This window comes from Typopeltis vanoorti, chromosome 23 (genome assembly GCF_054136105.1).
Source record: "Typopeltis vanoorti isolate ZY-2024b chromosome 23, IOZ_Tvanoo_1.0, whole genome shotgun sequence".
Lineage (NCBI taxonomy): Eukaryota > Metazoa > Arthropoda > Arachnida > Uropygi > Thelyphonidae > Typopeltis > Typopeltis vanoorti.
The window spans coordinates 45,834,528-45,857,307 of record NC_143571.1 but is presented as its reverse complement, the minus strand read 5'-3'; the positions used below and the strand labels follow the sequence as shown (position 1 = coordinate 45,857,307).

At 34.7% G+C, this 22,780-nt stretch overlaps 1 protein-coding gene across 3 annotated transcripts in view; it reads right to left on the bottom strand.

Annotated features, from left to right (window-relative positions):
- LOC150093816 (protein timeless homolog) overlaps window positions 1-22,780 on the bottom strand; it is a 671,138-nt gene that overhangs the window by 205,012 nt on the left and 443,346 nt on the right. For all 3 annotated transcript variants that reach the window (XM_090412553.1, XM_090412554.1, XM_090412555.1), the window contains one exon: window positions 7,125-7,221. In XM_090412553.1, the coding sequence (XP_090268679.1) occupies window positions 7,125-7,221 (97 nt within the window). The remainder of the gene's footprint in view (window positions 1-7,124; window positions 7,222-22,780) is intronic.

The following is a 22,780-nucleotide window of genomic DNA, read 5'->3' as shown; positions in this document are numbered from 1 at the left end:
ACAAAGTATGCCGCTGCGCGGTAAATACGTGCCGAAAAGGCACACTATAGGCAACTGCAAACTGGCGAAGTGAGAAATTTACATTAACACCAGATCAAGGATTAAAGCAGTAATTATCGGGTAATTAACATGGATCTAGTTGGCCGCTCTCCATCATCAGGTTGCGGGTTCGAATTCCAATGACGGCATGGTTTGTGAATTTCTTTACATGGCGAGGAACTTCAACAACCGTTGCAAGTCCCCCCTCCAATTATCGTAATTCTTGAAAGAGTGGTTTCTATTATATTATGTGCATGAGACACACAAAATATCAACATTTTTTGTAATACAAAAGTATTATTTCATTATTAAATTTTTGCACATCATCCTATTCTCCATCTTCTGATACGAGCAAGTGAACTTTGCTTTCATAAACGTAATGTTTGCGAATTAGGTGGTATTCCTATCCCCATAGTTAGTTGAATCTGTCAATGTGTATATTCCGTAATCAGGCTGTTTGCTTTGAGGAAGCAAAACCGTGTCGGTTTTGCTTCCTCAAAGACCGACTAACTCATCTTGGGGGGGCCCCCATTTTAACAGTTACCCGCATTTCGCACGGAGTTCGAAACCAGATCTTTCTAAATAAATGGTATCGTTACTATGAGCACTTTTAATTATCTTTAGAGAAGTAATTTCATTGATTATGACTTTCATATTCATTGACTCTCTTTAGTTTCAAAACTGAACAGAAAACATTGTCAAAAGAGAATACCGTCTATTACAATCATACAATCATATGCTATAATAAACTAAAAGTTCTGTCGACATGTTAAAGCCCATGAAGAAATTTTTATATAAAAAATACGTTTACTTTTGCCAAATCCTTAAATTCCATCTTCGAATCTCCATGATTTCGCAGATCATGGAGATTCAAATTAGTTTTAGACCTACTGAAAAAACTTCCTTCCAAGTGACTCAGGCGTTATCATTACAAGATATAACCGATTTTTAAGAACTATTCGCTTATTCAACCAATCACGGCCATAGAATGAGTTATCAGGGGGAAAATTACAAATATTGGTTTCCCATAATTCTAACAATCAGATGAAACGAGGAAAGTACTAATTAAGAAACGTTCTTAATATGTTTAGCAAAATACATAAACACCTATTACATCCATTCTGTCAGTGTCTGGCCATATATTACTAAAACTAATTAGCTAGGTTTCTACTAAAATTTTCCGCGTCATAAAATTTTGTTTTAAATTGGACCATTTGAATGGCAAAATAAGTCGGAATTATACAAAATAATATCTCCTCTCTGAGTGGAGCAATTTAATGACATTTGATATTTAGAAGTGGCTGGATGACTGTTTTAAGTTAGGCATTTTTCCAAAACAATCAAAGCTAGTAGGCGAGTAGTTGTAATCTGCATGTTTTTCCAGTCTGTTTGTATGTTAAACGCGACGAAAAATTCAAGATTCCAGAAAAATAATATTTACAATCTCAACTGCAATTTGTCAAACCATCTAAATTGGTCCATTTCTATTGGAAAAATTAAGAAAAACGATCGTAAGTGATATAAAATGTGTTCAAATGAAAGGAAATAAACTGTCTACTACGTACACTGCTAAGTCCATCAATGCCATAATGAACAATATCACTATATATTAAGACTATTGTTTGAAATGCACCTTTGTTATTTATTTATTTATTTACATTTTTTTTGATGTTTTCACTGCTTGTGTTAACAAAAAGTTCGAAATAATTTAAAATATTCATTCCTTTCATTTGAATTGGAGAATCGCATCTTTTCTATACATCTGAAATATGTAAATAGCTTCAGATTACTGCTAGTTAATCGTTAAAGGCAAACACAGCTGTCATGCCTTTTTTTTTTCTTTTTTCCGAAGTTGCTTGCGGCTATTAAGCTCCTCACGATAAATTTCAAGCAACACAGTACTTACACAGCTTGCAAACAACCAGTGCAGTCACCTGTGCGAATACGTCTGGGAAAGAAGGAAAAAAATAAGAAGCGTCATCTGTTACAAATGCCTACATTGGAGCCATACGACAGTTATTGGTCCTTCATGCTTGGATCAAAAAAAAAAAAAAAAAAAAGCCTCTAGGCCTATATGGAAGCAACACTCTTGTTACATTATCTTCACGAAAGATCGAGAACGGAGCAAAATAGACGCGAATCTACGAGAAATCCACTAACTCTAAAACAGTGAAGAAATGTCCAGTCAAATGATTCAATTACGTTAACTTAAAGAAATCGGTATTATTAAGGTTTTTCGCAATTAATCAAAGAATCTTTCTCTCTCTCACTCTTCTTCTTCTTTTTTTGTAGGTTCAATATGATTGATAATCTTCACATCTGAAAGTACTGCGGTTTTTTCTTTTGCACTAAATTTTCTAGATTAAATCTTTTCCGTTGTCTTCAAATTCACGTTTTAAGTCAGTCTATGCAAGAGGAAAGAAAAACAAAATTTATTTATACCAGTAGTGTATGTAATTACGGTAGGGGGGGGGGGGGTCCATGTGATGTTTCTTAAAGTCTGCAAGTGTGCCGCAATCAGCATACATCGTGAGAAGGAACCAAACTAACCGCATTAGACAAAAAGACTTTCGTTGGCTGAAAGATGAAATAGAAAATCAGGAAGAAATGGAGAGAACTTTGCCAACTTGGTCATTCAGAACAAATGCAAAATTGTGAAACACGTCTTCAAAAGCTAATGAAGTCGCCCTGCTTTATTGAGGCAGTTTAGCATATTTCAGTAGTCGTGTTTGGATGTGTGTGGGGGGGAAAAGAAGGGAGATAAGTGAATAAAAACAGGAAATAACATTTCCGCCGGTTTTCAGCCATACAGAGAGGAATTTTCCATTTGAAAACGCCTTCTGTCTTTTGATTAGAATGCTCTGCGACACTCAGCGTACTTTTTAGATCCCTCAGACTTGTTTCATTGGTGCAAATCAACTGGATTAGATTTTTCTTATTTCTAGAATACTGTAATAATTTTAGAGTAAAAAATAAAAGTAACAGTTCGTCGGTTGAGAAGTCACAGCTATAATCCACTTCCGATTTCTTGTTGTAAAACCGGGCCATTGTTATTTGAGGATCAATATTGGAATTTTTCATGTTCTGCACTTCGTAAAAACATGTAGTTAATCAACCATCGTAAATAACTGCCACTACGAATGAGTGGATCAAAAAACCCTTATAATGCTGGTATTTTTGAATCCTAGCGAGTACTGTAATGACATATTCTTTTAAGCCAGCGAGTATTCCAATTTACACATCCTTGAAAGAGTCGCTGCAGGATCGCTGTTCTTTGAAGTAGAAGGACTCGAACTAGTTTTGTAATCTATTTTTGTGTGGATGCGAGCGCATGCAATTTACATATCTGCCACATCATTATAAGAGAGGGGCAAAGAAGTATTTCACAAAGTCTGAGTGGAAAAAATAATAATAACTAACAACCTAGTTAGTACCATCGCTTGTCGACCAACAGGCAGATTCGAATCACACGGAGCATGGATGCTTGTGAATGGCTTTAAGGTAGTAAATGAGCCTTAAGAAGTGTGAAAAGTTCCATGTTTGTTTCTAGAGCAAGATTTCGAAATTATCTAACCCATAGCCTACACACGGTATACTAATGTACTGTACGCTTACGACTTCTCATGGTTTGGATTCACTTCAAAAAATTCCAGTTGGTCGGTATCATAAAGAAAATCATTGCGTGTTTCATGCATTACGATAGAAAATAAATTAACAATGAGAAATATGCGAGTTATTACCGTACTTATTTCTGGAGAGAGAGAGAGAGAGGTAAGAAAACTATGAACACATCATTAAAGCAAATCTGTAGCAATTCTGTGAATATCACAGCGTCCAATCTTACAGAGTAAAAGTATTTAGTACTTCACGGAAAGAATTTCATAATTAATAATTAGTAAATTTAGGTTATTAATAAATATAGCAATTTTTCCATACATACAAAAGCATTTCGGTTTCATTATTTGTTTTCTTTTCTTGTGTGTTTATCTTTTAAATGTTCGTGTCTCCCTTGGGCTTTCTGAGAACCTTCTGGTATGAAAGCCTGATAAGCATGTTTTGGCTTGATAATTAAACTTTTTCCACGGAAAACATGAGATTCTTTATTTGCACTGATATAAATCAAACGGATGTTACCTTCCAGAAGAAATAAAATTTATCCTTTATACCTGAACAGCGACTGTCCAATAAATTCCAACAGTTAAACGACGCAGAATTCGATGCACGGCATACTAAAATATAAATTATTACTCTTCAGGATTAAAGTTGCGAATTGTACACTGATCCTTTTTGATCACTATAAAATGCAGAGTGGTAAATGAATAATAGGGTTAAATTTAACATACAAAGAAACCAACAGCAATGAATAAGGAGAAAAGTAGCAAAATCCTATTATACTTCTGTTTATCCTATAAGAGAAACAAAAAGATAATTCAGTGACGTCTCTTGGCGAACAAGATAATTTGGATATGTTCCAATTGTACAGTAATAAACTAAAGCACAGAGTAGGATGAAGCCGTTCTCATAAAAAAAAAAGTATCCAGGAATATTTATTACAGGTCAAAAATATCTCAGTTCAGGGGATTTTACGCTGCAAAATCTAAAAGTTCATTACTTTTATTATATTCCTTTATTAGGTAATAATAAAAGTGCTTGAGATTTTATCAGGATATTAATCGAGTTGAATATTAGTTCAAAACACAGTTTTAGTCAATGGAGCCGTATAATAAATAACGCATGTTGTAAAAGTCGAGACGGCTTCTCGTCATATAGAAAACCAGTTTCTCAAATTGAAAGATAACTACAGTTATATGCAAAATTAGCTTTCTATTTATTTTTCACCCGTTAGCATTATATCGAAGACTAATCAACTGATCAATCAATACGGTGAAGATCTCCCCAGAAATTAAGATACAGTAGATAATGAAGGGTCAAAAAATATCTGTAAAAGCAGCAAGTAATAATGGGATTTATACTGAGATGATAAAAGCCTTGGCAGAACAGGGACTGAATTAATGCTGAGATTATACAATCAAATTTAGGCTCATGGCGTCTGTACGATGGACTGGGTGAAGACAATCTTTATTCTAATCCATGAAAAAGGAAGAAATAATTAATAATCATCTAAAGGTTCATATCTCTTTAGAACAGGCTGGATTCATGAAGGGAAGAGACACCAGAGACTAAATCTCAAATCAAACATTAACCCCTTATTGAGAAATCAAAAGAATTCAATAATCCTCGTTACTTATACTTTATTGACTATACCAAAGACTTCGACTGTGTAGAGTGGAAATTAATGTTGGAATTAATGTCTAAGTCTGATTTTCCCCAATTAATAAGTCAACTTTATAATAATAATAACCAAACTGCGATAAGAACTGAAATGATAACGCATTAGTTCCGTTTACACAAAGGTAAGGTTATTCTAAACTATGATGCCATGCAATTTATGAAAGTTTAATCCATCCGTTCGTTATTAAACATTCTATTTCCCATGTCAAACTCTCTATAATCATATCCGTCAGTTATGGCTCACATTATTAAAATTGAAAAATTCATCTCTGTGACATTCAAGCATTATATCCAACCGTTCTAATTTTCATGTACATATGATTCCACCCTAAGATTAACAGTACCTTTTTGCTCTTAAAGAATATGCGTTATTCCCAATTTCCCTTACTTCTACTTAAAATAACAACAAATTCAGTAATATACACGTGGCAGACATTATTCCGTCAAAGAGCACGTTAATAATCAAATGAGAAAATGTATCATTTGATTATCGACAGGTGACACTAACCAAATACCCTGTACAGATTAAACAGTATCAAATTATGCCTAGCAAAGACTAGTATTTATGATTCATCCATTTAACCTTTATAACAAAGAAAACGTGCAATACGGATGTGATCTACTACCAATTAGTATGTTATTTTATCGCCACTACACAGTTTGCAACATTTTCATCAACATAAGTACCAAACTGGTTGCTTATAAAAGAGAAATAATGAGAATCAGCACAATCAAAAATAATTTCGTCTATCTCCTTGCATTCCTTTTCCATATTTCAAAATAATGTAATCGCTTCGGCAGGCACCAACACATATTATCAAGATCTTAAGAGAAAAAAAAAAAGATAACTACAAAAACTAATATTCACAAACGCGATGTGCATGTTGAAACTGGATATGAAAAGAACTAAGGAAATAAACTCCTGGATATCATATGACATTTGGAGTTGCTTTCAACAAGGTTAAGACAGATTAAAGGATACGGAGTAAGATGAAACATAACTTTACTCCAAATCACCTCCTTAGAGCTTTACAATTACATTTCAGACGCTACCTTCTATTAAAATTCATGCAGGAAGACTTAGAGCAACGGTTGCTAAGCAACCTGCATTGTTAGGCCCACTAGGGTTCATCAGAGCAGAAACTGAGAAATGGCGTATTTTAGGAATGCGCTGTAATGATACACCTGCATAGTATTATGTACGAGTACTGCTTTCCAGGGAAGCATAAGGGAAATTCTGGAACAATACTTCCACTTTAAATCTAGAAGGAGGTCACAAAAGCACTCATGGTTGTTTAATTCATAACGTTGTAATATTTAAATTTCATTTCCAATAAGTTTCTGCATTGAGAAAAATGCTCCCGTACTTTTGGAGTAAAATTAGGGTGATTAGTAACGGCCCAGAGAGTTTAATGAGCAAAGATGATTCTTTTCTTAGCATATTGTGTTTGTACAATTGATTTTCTTCAGAGCATTTGTTGTTATCAATTGTAGTTAATATAGAGAAAAAATTGCATTTCATATCTGTCGCTTCAGCATCTTTAATATAATAACCATTTTGCATATTCATGTAGTGAATTGAAATGATAATTATTGAACATGCATTTACATATTCGCATTCAAATATGATTTGCGTGCCGGCGTGTCAATAGCTCACTGCGCGTTAATTATTAAGATGAAACAAGAATTAAAATTAATAAATCATACTTTATAATTAAGGAATATTAACTAATTTGTTTACCAGAATTCCACTTTGCTTAATCGCAAAGAAGAATTATATTAAGAAATCATACCGTTTAATAAAGTCGTCAAGCTTGAATTCCTGCTCAGCAGCTGGCTGCATTGCAGCTAACTCTTCTTCTTCGTCAGTCTCCTCTGAATTATCGTCATCTGAAAAATGGCAAAAGAAATATAAGAGTTATATAAAGCGCAACGAAAGTTAAGAATTAGAATTTGCAACTTGCTCAAAAAATGCTAATATTTAATGGAGAATGATATACTTCATCTAAGTATAAAGTCGTATGCTATGTTTAGCTAATTTCAATTATACATACTCATCTGATGTGCAAAGGTACCTAATTGAATGTTTAATTAGCTGCTTATAGCAGGGAAATGACAAGGCACACTACGCCCAAAAATCAGTTGCCTATTTTACATTTTAAATTTACATTTCAAAATCATTCAAAATCCTACACATGCAGGATTAAATCAAACATCATCGTACCGTAAGATTATAGCAAAACCGATATCATCAAGCTGAATGTTTGTGCAAAAGTAATATGAAAAGTGGGTGACTCTTCTCACTCATCTGCGTTTACTATTATTATTTCAATTTGGGACTGGAAACGCAAAAGGGTCTGAAACCTACTATATGGCAGTACGACGAAGTGATGTGGTCGTGAAGAGAGAAAGATATTTTTAAAATTTATTTTTCATAAAAATAGAAATTCCATCCAAGAAGAGTGAAAAAATGATGTGCAGGCATACCACTGATTGGCGAAGGACTCGATAAGTCTAGAAATTGACTCTGAAATCCACAGATTCCCTCTGGATAACCGTAATAAATTTTCAAACCTCTCAGATTATAGCAGATCAGATGATCTTGACAGTTTTATGAACATCCTGGTCACAGCGGGTTTGTATTGAAGAGCCTGTCGCTAAAAAATAGTTGAGACTTTTATCACTTACCAACCAACGGCAGTGGATTCCAAATCTGTTATCAAAACTATCTTCAATAAAAATATGAAGCATCAATTATACCACACTGTACATAAAATCTTTCTGAGACTTTTGGGATTTTCAATACGATGCAGTTGTCATTAGATGAAACTACATGGAAGGTTGTTATTTTTAAATTTATTCTTTAAAAATTCTCTAGATGAAAGGCTCCTTTAATTGGCAAAAATCATACCTTAAATGGATTCTTTAGAATCCCTTTAAACTATGATTTCCTGTATAACGAAAAATCGAAACGAATACAGACACAGAATAAATCTGAGTTATGTCCTTAGGCCAATATTGTAGCAATCTTCAATTCGGAGACAAAGCTAACATCACCAGCACTCAAATAAATATGAATTGATTCCATTAACAATGCATGCACCATCTATCGAAACATATAAGCTAATACTCGATAACTAATTTAACCGAATGCATCTAGTAAGCAAAGAACATCCAAATGATATTTGCTTTAGAGCACTTGGTTTTGACAAGACTCCGATTCTGAATTTTATCCGTATATTAAAAAAAAAAAAAAAAAAAAAGCTAAAATAAACCGAAACGAGTAGTTAATGTATGCAAATCTACTTAAGCCCTTGGCAAATGTGGAGATTTAATTTTCTATCGGGCTTGCTAGCAAAGTAGATGTGAACTCGCTTCTTTAAATTTCTTATGAATTTCCTAACCAACTAAATCTAGAACCTCCATATAAAAATTAGCAGAAATATACGAAATGCTCAAATCCTAATTAGAATGTTCGCTTTATCCAAGAGAAGTTTTCTTGAATAACTTAACGGATTAAAAAAAAAAAAAAAAAGAGAGAAGGCTTTTCAAACGAAACACGGAAACATCATTAAACACAATATTCAATGTTCGTATTTTATTACGTTCTCTGCTTCTGTTAGGCATAGTCTACTACAGTTAATACGGCCATAAAAGAGGGAAGGACACGACTCGTGATAATCAGAAGTACATTAGTAACATCTCTGTATTTATAATGAGGAGATATCAGCCATTGTGAAAAAAAAAAATGAACGTTAATGTTTATCCAGGTATGCCATTTTTCTTTAACGAGACTTTTTTTTTTAACTATGATTTCTTCATAACTTATTGCGTTTCCAAAAACCCTTCATCTTCGATGAAATAAGTTAGAAAATTCTGCATATATTTTAAAACGTACAATGCTCTCAAAATCGTGAATTAGAAGCATGACTTAGGAGAAGAAATCGAAATAGACAGATGCGGGCATTTCCACTAAATCGTGCACTGGAACAGAATATTATTTTACGGACTCATAATTCATACAGATGAGAAAGGAGGGAGAAATAGGGCAGAACCCAAGCAATGCCATTAATAATGCGAACTGTTTTGAATCAATAGAATCTACTCTGCCGGTGAAATCAACAGTTCATTGTTGACAAGCCTTCCCGTGCGCTAACAATAAAGGATAATTCACGAGACCTGCTAACGCAATTCGCGAGTTTCATGGACGCGGAAATTGAGTAATAGTGCACAGCTAATGTGTTTTGTTAAGCGAAACAGTTGAGAGCAATGTTAATTTTAGCTCCCTCCCTCTTTCACACATAGGTCTGAGAGAGAGAGAGAGAGAGATGGAGACTTGAGTAATGCTATTGTTAATCGGTCTAGCGTGTGTTATGTAAATTCAGAAGTTTCCTAATAAATGCAAAGTTCAGTAGCACTCGATGACAAGGGGAGGTTGAAATCTGAAATATCAAATAAACGCTCGAAATATTATCAAGCTAGTTTTTACAGAATTGTGAAGTTCATGACTGTGTAGTATAATATGACATATTGCAGTGAGAAACAAGTTTTGCCAATTAGCGTGTATAAATATTTAAGCCATTATAATTAATTAATTTAAAAAAATGAAACTTTTTTGATTCTTTTTTCATCTCATTTCAAGACAGAGATCAACCAAGTTCATAGAATAAGCAGTCCTAACGAAAATCTTTAATTTAAATAATAAATATGCATTATGTGATTAGCATATTTATCAGAACTCGGATGTAACTGTAAAAAGTACGTTTCAAATAATCACGCGTAACACACTGGTGCTTATAGGTGAAACGTGTTTTACAGGGGCAACCAAGAGGGGAGAAAAGCGGAAACGTGACCAATTAACAAATCAGTTTCTGAAACGAATTGGAATTTGTAAAAATGAGTAATAACAAACACGCATGTTATCGATTCAATCCTATAATTTGCCATCTGAAATGTGGTCTTCCTAATGCTGTTTTAACCATTTGGTTTGCTCAATCACCAAGTTATGTTACCACGTATTCGTAAAGTTATCTCCTGCTGGTATATAATTCCCATTAAACAAATTGCCGCATTAAACTAAGCTAACAAAGGCATCCTATGTAGAACGTCTAATGTGTTTCAGATCCTGAGCGCTTGATTGCTGCACATCGGTACAAACCATAGGACTAATCTGTCCGGCAATATGTAGATCTGCGTCAAACCACACTACAGTGAGTGTTGACGCAATCTGGTTAGAACAGCAACACTTTCGTGCATTTAGACATCGATGTACAAGGAAATTCAATAAACTTAATGTGCAACACAGGAATCGCAATACGAATATCATCTTGTAATGCTTAATGGGTATTAAATGAATCGCACAGTCCGTAATTTTCACTTAGCACCTAACATGTGATTATAAAGATCGAAAAACATTTGTGGAGTTATTGGATATATTTCAACTACTGCTGAATTCCATCCCACCATAATGCGCGCACACTGATTCCGAGTTTTTCGCAGATTACATATAAGCAATTAAGACGTTAAATTCAAATCAATTAACACATCGCAATTATTATTTTCACTGAAGATTTGTTATTTACAGTCAAAATAGAACGAAGGCCAACTCTTAAAATCTCATGACTGCAACTTTGGATGTATTACCGAAGAAAAAGAAGGAAGGGGTGTGTGTGTGTGGGGGGGGGGAATAGAGCTAAGATTAAGAATGTGTTTTTATATTTTTACATTACCTTAATTAAATAAATATGAAATAGTTACAAATGCCATAGAATAAGCGAACTGTACACCTTAAACTACAACTTCATTATCATCTGAATAATATTGTAATGAAGTGCTAAATCTGAAAATGTAAAATTCCCTCAGAAGATTCTGTCGAGGCAAAACATGACATCTTACCATGCACTGTGCAATTTAAAAAGACCCAGAGAAATGCATTTCGAATTGACGGACCTTTTCTACGTCTCATTAATAAAGCAAGCTTTTCAAAAACTTAGATTTAAAAAAAAAAAAATGGCCTGGTTATCCGAGCAATCAATGTATACGCTCTCCGACTAACACGATGCGGTTCGAATTTTAGGTTGTTCGTGAATGTCCTTAGGTGAGAGATAAATTTCATCGCTCGGTGTGAGACCACCCTGATTAATAAAGGCCCGAAGTGGCTTGGTAAAAAAGTTCCATGTTTGGTCATGGAACAAAGGGCAGGGTGTATCTTTTTCATCTTCATAAGATAAGTCGCATCCCAGGTATTTGAAAGCATATACTCGTTCTAATATTTTATTATCTATCACTCTTTTACTTCTTATTTGGTTTTCCCCTCATCATTACAATTAATAAAATAAAATAAAAAAAGCCTTAGCCTACCCAGGATATAAGGTAGGTTTATACCTTTTGTGAATGTCATTAAAAAAAAAAAAGGGGAAAAAAAGTCAAACTCGCATTCCAAATTCCAGACAGCGCACCCAAAGTACTTTACAATTTTCACATGTATGCTCTTAAACATTTGCTTTATGTTAATTGCTATGCTATAGAACCTCCGTAACTCAGTTTGTTTCGAAATGAGTTACGAAGCCAACGTCTTTCCAACTAACGATGCTCGTTAGTTGGAAAGACGTTGGCTTATTTAGGATACGAAGAAATTTTTTCAGGGCTTTCCATCCGAAGGTGAGTTAGCCGGTCTAATATAGAGGCTATACGGCTTTTTCTCCCGAAAAGCAGGCAATGGCCAGAAGGACACATACAATATACAGACAGGACACTACGGTAATAAGAATTAATCACTGTATTCCATCGAATTTAGACCGACGCGCATGCGCAATACTAAAAGGACTACACTATAATAAATTTAATACTTTTATTAAGTGATTCAAAGGTATGAGGATTTCGGAGGGATCAAAGCTTTATCGATTAAAATAATCTATTCCTCAAAACACTTTTTGTTAACATAATGACTTCTTAGAGCTGACCGTCTGCATTGTGTAACCTCCGTAGTTCAGTTGGTAACGACAGTGCGGTTTTGTTGGAAAGTTTCGTGAATTCTAGTACGCCAAGCAACTTTACAACAATTTTTAACGCAGGTGAGTTAGCCAGTTTCATACGGGGTAGTAGGCTTTTCACCCCGCAAAAGTAAATAATTTGACTCGAAAAACACACGTAATTTACAGTTGTTATATTACTCTACAGTAAAGCAAAGAAACAACTTTGAAATTTTTATAGTGTGGATGTTTTTAATGACGACTGTCATTAAAGCATGCTTTGATCAACTGGTAGCAAAATAGTAGTGAAACTTATAGGAAACAACAATAATGTACACTTATTATTCTGGCTTTAAATGATAATCGTTATCACCGGTTTTTTTTTTTTTTTTTTTGTAATTCCTCATTTTTCTCAAGATTAATTATTGTATTTCTTTCATAGGAATAAACATTTGCCTGTCTGAATAAACAAACTGTATATTTATTACTAATGTGTATATATTTCTGTAATTTTCAAACCAAATTTTTTAAATGCAATTAATGGCAACACGAACTAAACTTCGGAAAAATTTTGACTAATAAATGATATATTTTCTCTTATGTATTATGTTGATATTACTGAACTTCATACTAGATGTTAAAAGCTTGATGGTATTAGTATAAATCAGCAACAAAACACTTCATAACAAAATATTTTATTCAACTAAGATAGTTCTGCTTAAAAATGGAAAAATATACAAATATTTCAGAACGCCTGGCAACAGTCGTCAGCTAGCAAATAAACAAAATAACATCCAACAGTTTTAATAATTTGAGCGGCATTTGATTCTAATTTATCCATTTACGCACGAACTTGAGAGTCAGACAAACGAAGATGACGAATACTTGAAACCACACCGTTTCTCTTACGCTACTGAATCCTAACATTTCAAATGAACAAGAGGGACTTAAAAAAAAAAAAAGCTCCATCACAGAGTCCGAAAGAGGGGTAAAAGATGAGGGGAGAGACGACGAATTGCAGAGATAAGTAATGACGAACATTAAACGGCATTCAAAAGACGGCAGGCGGCAGTTAATTAATGTATTCAATGCCCTGGCAGTTGATCACAAGCTCTTCCTGAAACTACTGTCGATGCCTATGTTAACATCCATTAATTTCAAGTCATTGTGGCTGAAAACAAGTCTTAACGACCAGAACATGAGCGGTAATGAATTAGGAGCAAAAAGGGAAAGAAGGGGGGGGGGTGGAAAGACAGGTCTCATATATTCCTCGGGAAGGCGACACGCTTCTAAAAGGAGCCACAACAGCAATCAATACGCGACAAACTAACAGTAACAGATGGGGCTTTGCACACACCGCGATAATGTGCGTCAAGTAAGATGGCTCCCATTGAGCCTTAACGAAATGAGCAGTCGGCGTTTAAAACAAAAGTCCATGCACACATTTCTGAGCCACTACTCTACTCCGGAGACAATGGAGTTTCCCCCTTCTCTTTTAACAGTTACTGCCTTCGACAAATCCTGCTAATCAAACATTGCGCCTGGAAACCAACAGCCGCCAAAGAGCCCTAAAAGAGGGGGAACCAGAGCGAGAAATGCAGATGTAGATATTGCGAGGGTAACACGCTATTATCAATAACGAGAAACACATACACACGCACTAGCGAGTCAGTAAAATGAAGCTAAACCTCGGCGTGTGTCTGTTTTGTTAAATACCAATTAAATAATAGCGTCCCCATTGTTGCGTAAGCAATAAAATGAAGCTATCTGAGAACGCAGCAAGGGAGCTAGGCCTAATAGCTAACGCAACAAAAGGAGTGCTGATAATTGGAAGATGCTGCTACTGGTAGCTATCCGTCTGTCTGATTAATCACTAGTCTGAAAGCAGTTGATGAAAATGGCTACATTAATCTACGAGAATGAGAAATCTCCACCGATCCCTATGACCGCGCAAACGTAATCAAGAAAAAAAAAAAAAGGGGGTGGGGGGTGGGAATGTTATTAAACTTAATTTTGTGCTCATAGAATGAGTAAAAGTTGTGTGTTTCGATTCCCTTAAATAGAGGTAATTAGCATATAAGTTTCAAACCAAACGTATTCATGAATTATAAAACATTTAATGAAACTAGACCATTATATTAAATAGCAATAATCCATTTACCTTTGGACAGAAGTTCAAAAAGATAGAAAAAATGGAAGTCATCATCATTGCAGTTTCTCAATTTGTGGATCTCGAGGTTTAAAAAAAAAATAAATATAATAACTAAGAGAACAAAAACAAGTCCTCAACTCACAATTAAAGAACAGATCTTATAGAGAGGGAAGAAATCCGTTTGACATTAGTATAATGTTAAATAGCACGAAGATGAAAACTGTAGGAGTATGAAGGTTTTTTTCAACGAGAGATCAACACTAATTCTGAACCACGTATTGGAAAATCGGGAAAATTATATCGACAATAATTACACCGAGAAAGATTACTGGTGAGACAAATATCAAAAGAGAGATTATCTGGTATTTTGGTAAGTAGACGGGTATTAGATTGTTACAGAAAGAGATCCCTTCTGCGTCTAGCGAAGTCAATACAACCGGAAAGAGTAAGTCAGCCGGAGTTTAGTGACTAGGAGAGAAAATCACTAACTATTAAGGAATTCAGTCTACTGAAAAGTTTTCAAGAGAAGAAAAAATACTCCAGAACGATCTGTAAAACTAGAGACCAACAGACAAGTAAATTAATATAACAAAATGGAGTCAAAGGTCAAAAAAAAAAAGAAAAAAGAATATTTCGAGCGACCTTTGAGTAAATTATCGCTTTCATGAACGCAATGAATCATATTTGAAGTATCACGCTTTGGAAAGAGGTAGGTCCGTAAGCTCCATCAATTCTGACAGATCAGAACTGATGAATCCCATGGACCTAATCTGAAACGAAGTAAAAGAATGTGAAAAATGATATTATAAGTAACCTCCAGCCAAGCCAAGTGCATTACTGTAATCAGCAAGAAACGTGCCAAGTCCATATGTCATAAAAAGGAACTCCTGCAAACGTGAGAATAGTTATAAATGGGGTGGGAAAAATTCTACTGCTGTTTTAAAAATGTAGAATCGATACACCGTGCAATATCAGAGTTAGAAGCATTACCGAACAAAATTTTACATTTGCGTGACAACGTGGCGGCCGCTAACCTTCACGCACACTGCCTACAATTCAATAAGAAAAAAAAATAAAAAAATAAATAAAACAGAAAGCAGTAAAGTTTAACTTAATGCAGAGTCAGCATATAATAGAGGAACTTTCAATTTATTCCCACGTACTGTAATCATACAAACTTTAGGGAAATGAACCTGTACAGTCAATTCAGGTTTTCCTGCAGCAAAGAGGAAAAAAATTACCACGATTCATCTAAAAATAAATAAAATATATTTGTAAGAAAGAAAAAAACACAGAATCACTTCACGTGAAATACAGTGAAGGCATAACTTTTTTTTTTATATTCGTTGTAGCTGTTTTTGAAAACTGTTTCGCGATGCATCAATATTGCATTACACTTGTCTGCATTTGTGATGCTGTCACGTTCGGTAAATTATTAACGTAAGGTATGAACAATCAGAAAGGAGTGACATAACATCTGCTACAAACATAACACATTGAATGACGCCTTCGTTCTTAAATTCTGACGTTGGTATTCGATGCTCATTTTGAAATAATTTCAGTGATGAAAGAGAGTGAGTGAAGCTCTATTTGATTGGATTATATTTGAGATCGTGGTAAAACTTTGATAACAAACAGTTTTCTTTGTCGGCAGCTGAATTTCAGTACACTCAATTATTTATATCTCGTCCAACAGATTTATTTTATTTTTTCTGCTACGAGGTGAAGTTTACATGAACAGAACCAATCCCCATCAAATTACAGAGAGCTGGTTTGTTTTCGTTCAATGAAATAACCACAGGATCTGAGCAAAGCAAAAACAGATGGTTTGATTATGCTTCGGCAATAACTCTTCGTCGTTCGATGAGTTCATCAACCTTTTTTCTTTTATAAAATAATTCACATAACTGAATATAGTCTTAAGTCTAAACACAAACTGGAAAAACTAGAACGGAACGCAAACATAACTTTAATGAATAACATTTTTATTCAAAGAAATTAAAAGTCTTGTTTTAAAGGTTGTTTTTTATGTGATAAATATTCAACGTTTATCCAATGAAGATATTGTTTCCTCAATGAAACGAGTATTAGGGGGGGGGGGGGGATGGCTACATTATTGGTAGACAAATAGCTACACCAAGCATGCTTCCGTTTCCTACATTCATAAGACAGTAACATAATTTTCTTTGTATTTTTGGTAACAAATTATATGCACTCAAACAAAGATGGGTGATTAGTTGAACTGGTTGGTTACGAGACACTTTTTTTTACGGTAGAATGCTCTTTTTAAGCTATTAGTATGCCGAAAGCCAGAGAATAACCGACCGTGGCCTTCAGAGATTTTGTAATTACTTCTATGCATTCACGTGATGTCAGAGAACACAACGCAATAATACAAATACAAGGCCACAAGCGAGTAAATCACAAGCCATCATCAACTAGCAAACAACTTTTATAAGAAATTTGGAATTTGTATAATGACATGGTAACGACTGGACAAAAACACAAAGACTGGTAAAAACAGGTTTTAATGTGCGATATTTTTCACTATAAAAGCAATCATAAATATGTAAGCAACCTCTTGAGTTGGAACTTCTCCAGGAACATTTGGGAGAGTATTTTATTTTTTTGTTTAAAAATACATCGACTTTTTCACGTTTGAAAAGAGGTGGTTATTCAAAATGAAATACGGCAGATTAAAGTTGTTTTTGTTTCCAGGCTTTTGGCTCGCAAAAACTGAACTTACAACAAGTGTAACGTTCACTAATATTTCAGTTAAATTTAGAAGCTGCAGCTGAAAACAACGTGGAGAATATTTACATTTCCAAAAATGGTTTTAATAAACCTTATATAGTACGTTGGCTACATGACATTGCCTTTTTATAGTATTAACCTCTCAAGATGACCGAACTAATCACCCGTATACTTTTACTGGTACTGATGACCAGTCATGAGACAGATAATAAAGAGAGGGAGAAAACCTCATGCGTTTGCAGCTCAAAATAATAATGATAATCAATAAAAAAAAAACATCTGTGCTTTTTTAGCATAACAACAATGCTGGGGAAACTGCAATTGCATAAAGAGAGAGAATTGGACCTATGAATCGTTTGCTAATCCCAACAGAGATGAAAACTACAAATCTAGGAGCAACAGCTAAACAATTAGTTTGAAATGAGCGCCACAAAGGCGCAAGGCTGATTGAACCTCGGCTACTGATGACATAAAACATTTATGGGGAATTAACAGAGAGGAATAGTACGCAAACCGAAGTGAGACGAACCAAAGATAACGATTAATTAAAGAGAAAGTACACCGTTCTTTCTTTCCGCTCCGCCTTGTCTAAGAGAAGGAAAGAACAAAACATTAAGCTTTTTCAGAGAGGAAACGCTTCCGTTCTTTCACTGCAAACACATTCATTCGTTTCGTGTTCATTACTGCATCGTTTGTTGCACAATTATTTCTACCGGGGCACATCTGCGTCTCCTTAATGACTCCTGGATAAATTCCTTTCTGGAGAGACAAGCACAGAGTCAGCGAAATACTGAGCAAGCTTTGACAAAATACAGAGACAAAAGACGAAATTTGTTTAATTAAAGAAAAAAAAAAAACGAAGATGGGGGGGAAAGGGATAGAGAGTGTGGATACATGAGTGAAAGAGAGAGAGAGAGAGAGAACGGCTGACTGTTAAACGCTAAACGCACGAATTAAACAGAAACGGAGGCAGATCACGGAAAGAAATGCTAGCAATACCAAAGAAAAGAGCAATGGTAACGAGAAAAAAAAAAAAAGAATAAAAGAAAAAAATCTTAAGTTTAGTACTAATGGGCATTCTTAGGAATCTGAACACATTAAGGTATTGCCGCTCCTCTGAACTGTAAATTATAGGGGCAAAGAACACCGAAATTGAAAGAATAGTTTCGAAAGCTTCCATTAGTATCTGCACTGGCTGAATAGACGAAAGGCGCAGTTCGTGTCACAGAAATCTGTGGTCGAATTCCCAAAACAAAAGCAGCAATGTTACGTATTTGGTTGTCGCCACCGTTAGAGGACGCCACGAACAACTTATGGTTTTTATTTATTTATTTTCTTATTTTTCTATCTTGTAGTCTCGTAGGCAGGAGAACACTTCCGATCTGGGCAGGAAACGAAATAAATCTTTTACAAATACACAGGCAAGTAGATATACTATGACTAAATTAATGATGTCTGGAGTAACAACGACCTGAACTGTAGAAAACTCAACTACTAAAATATTACTGTAGTGAAAGCACCAAACGAAAACTACTCTTTCATGGCTTATAATATGCAGTTATATTTCAAGCATTCTTAAAGAAATAATGAACCTTGCGTAAAATCTGGACGCATTCCAGTTGCAATGCCTTTTTAAATATCAATAGACTGGTAGCATTTTGTATTTCGAGGAATGAGAGGGAGGATAAGCCAGGGGGGCGGGAAATCTAATATGACCGCATTGTGAATTATTCATTAATGCCCAGAGACATATTACTTGCGCCAAGAAGACGCCAAACGAATAGCTCAAACTTATAACAATGACGATACTGGTGACTATCTCGAGCAAAACATCGCTAACAATACGAGTTCTGTTCATAGCTTTCCATTCAACATTTCAGTCTTAACAAGTTGCCTATCTATAAGCGCATGGGTTTCCACATAGCAAAACGGTAATATTTTTTCTTTCTGTGTCTTCTTTACTCAGATCTGGTCATGCTGTTTAATCTAAAGCAGATCGGAGAAATGTTTTTGTAAGAGATAGGCTCTGGCAACAGTGATCAGACTCTATCTCTCCAATACAACGGCTGGTCTCTAGACAGATCGAGAAGAAAGGATGCCGGGCACGAACACGACTACGCATTGGTACAGTCAGCTGGGAAAACCTTTTCTTTTTTTTTTTTATTTTATTTCTTCAGACACAGCAACATTTTTACTAGTAGAAGAGGAAGAGGAGGAGATCTAGAAACCAGCAGTTTGATACCACTTTTTCCTGAGCGAGAAAGAAGGGGGTGAAAGGGGGGGGGGTAGAGAAAGCGTGGGTGGGAAAGAAAAGTGGGTATCAAAGAACTGCAGATTTACTAGACTGGCGCTTTAGAAAAATAGCTGTGCTAGTAGGTTCTCAATGGACTACACTACTAGAATGCAATGGAGAAAGAGAGAGAGAGAGAGAGAGAGAGAGAGAGAGAGAATCTTCTTTCGATGTGCTATTTATTTATGTTTTTCCCTCTCTTTCATGTATTGGGAGATTGCCAGAATAAGATCGTATACCGATATAAATATAAACCCCCATGGAGTAATGATAGGATACGATGTAGATAAGAAATTTATGATAAGAGGAAAAAAAAATCTTCAAATTCTCCTTAGAGAGTGACCATTTCAAGATACTGTATACGATAGCAGACAGAAATGGATCTTTAATTTTCGCCAGTATACATAAACTTTGGAAATTCCTTTGAGAATATAAGAAAAATACTGCACAGAAAAATGTCTATTTTAAATTGCAATGTATTTATTGCAAAATTATTCCAGCTATCAATTTATGATGCGCGCGCACACACACACACACACACACAAACCATGAAAAGAATGTGAGGTAAGCAAGATTCATAAGAGATGTGGCAAAACTAAAATAAAATAATAAATACATAAAAGTTGGAATTTACAGCTCGATTTTGATTTATTATGCTTTGATCACTACAGCGAGACGATGCTTTGAAGTGTTTCATCATAAACTGCCGTTAACTGTAATATAAGTAGACAGCAATACATGGAGTTATCTTTATATGTTGAAATATGTATTACTTTAAAAAAAAAAACTTTACACCATTAAAAAGAGAGATGACGCTAACCAAATGCATATGCTTGGATAATGGCAACTCATTGGCAGATTGTGTTTGGTTTCTTTAATCTAAATCATGGCTACTGTTAATAGAGTGTATTCCGAAGTGTTTAATGTGGAAAAGCCGTTCCTTCTACTTATTCCTGGTACAAAAATTTTATGGATAAAGGTTGCTTGTGCAAAAGTAAAAGTCAAGGGCAATTTCAAGTACCCAACTGAATTGGACAGAGATTATGACATATGCAGGACTGACAAATTGCTTACATTTCTTTTTTTTTTTGCAGTATTTTTCTTACATTCTCGAAGAAATTAACGAAATTTATGCACACCTGAGTAAATTGAGATCTATTTTTCTGTTATACATTTCTTTGCGTCCTATCATTATTTGTCCAGAAAACTTAAGAGCACCCATCTTCTTAATAATGCGAGTTTCATTTCTGTAAATATTTCAGTTTTATATTGCTTTTTTTTATAAAAAAAAATTGCAAATGGTAATGTTGATTTGTAAATAACGAAGGCAGGTTAAAGGGAATCTACATAAGTTATTTCGCCAAATGTTAAGTGCTGTCTGAACATGTACTCTGAACTCAAACCTCTAACACCAGCAAATTTTAAGTCTTATCAAGAATGGCTTAATAAAGCTCGACAGCTTTAGAAAGAAGTAGCAGTTTTTTTTTTTTTTTTCTCCCAGCACAAGAATACACGTGTAGACACTCATTTCGACAAGCATATAGATGAAGGGCAAATGTTTAACCTTATCTCTTGGGGTTCCACAAAAAGTATCCATAATTTTCATGCTGAGTGATTCAAAAACAGACATCACAGAAAAAGCACTAGACTGTTTTTTTTTTATTCGACTGGCATTCAATTTTTTTTTTGTTGCAACTATGATATAAGAGAAAACTAGATTTTGCTCATGTTATTATGATCATCGGAAGCGTTGCGTTATTTTCGACCATAAAGATCAAAGACCATAAAGAAAAAAAGAACAACACTACTGTACACAAGGAAATCCTATTAGCATAGTATATCATTTCCAATACTGCTTTAGTTGCCACTAGAAAGGAGGATATAAAGACCTACAGAAAGAAAATTATTCTTAGTTCATCTTTGATGCGATCAACCTGTGCGATCATTAATGACTTATCAAAGGCAGAACAGACTGAAAGCCGTGAGAGATGCATGGACTGCACGGTTTGGGAGAGAGATTCACTTTGAAAGGAGTCTGTTCATGCTATGACATGTAAAATGCAAACAGCTACATGAAATGTCGCTTTTAATTTTCTAGCGATGAATTATTTGATGGGGTATTATAATTTCGTTGACTAGCTAAGAATACACCACAAGAGAATACACGCATCACAATTTGAATATTTCCTACTTACATAATGTAAGCTGTCATCATTTCGGAGTCCAATTAATCACAGGTTTCTAAATTATGGATACACTTGACACTGATTTATAACTGTTCGCATGCTAAACAAATTACATTGAGTACAAAATCACAAGATTTTGCATAATACTAATTTGTAAGCACCAAATAATTTCTGAAGAAAGGTTGGTGCATATAAAAATAACTTTATTGCAATTTCCAGTAATACAAGAATAGCACAGGTATAAATCCTAGAGGGACATTAAAATTTTTAGTTTGTGAATAATTCTGATTGTGTGTCGATTCAACTCGTCCGTGACTTAATGTTGTAGTATTAAAGTTAAAAGCAAGGCACTAAATAATAGTGAGAATGCATTTACTACTATTATTAATCTATCGGCTGTAATGATAACGAGTTTGTTTTTATAGTGCAATGTTAATCGACGACATTATACTAATGTCTTGATCACAGCTTAAGCACTTAAAGCATGCATTATTTAAATACACTATTTAAATTCAGGTACTGAGTCATGTTGTTCAATTTAAATTAAAATGGCTAGGAAATTTCCTAAAGATCACAGCAAATCGCGTGGAAATCCCTCAGTACGGAGTGGTACTATTATGAGTACAGATCGGTGACTGGACAAATCGACCAAAATAATATCGGATACAAATTGATGCAAAACTCGTTCAAGTTATTAGATAAATGAAACAATATTATGAAAGTAGAACCATGTGAAAGAAAGAACCAAAGCAGGATAAACAGCAAACGAAATGAAAAAAGTGAATGAGTAAACAAGCAAGCACGCTAGCGTGAGAAATAGGAGGTTGAGGTTTTAGGAATACCCCGTAGTGCAACTGTTACGCAATCATTTTACATACAAACATTCTGTATATGTATTGTGAAGTCGCTATATAGCAGCTGTATTATCGGCATACTCCTAAAACCTCACAAACGAGGGACTGCAGCACTTATAACAAAACAGGATCATGTGTGGGGGTTAGCAAAGCGATTAAGGAAAAAAGAAAATATATATCATATCATAGCTGTTAATTGCATGTATTCTCTGATTGGTCTGTCCGTTTAACACAGGAAAATT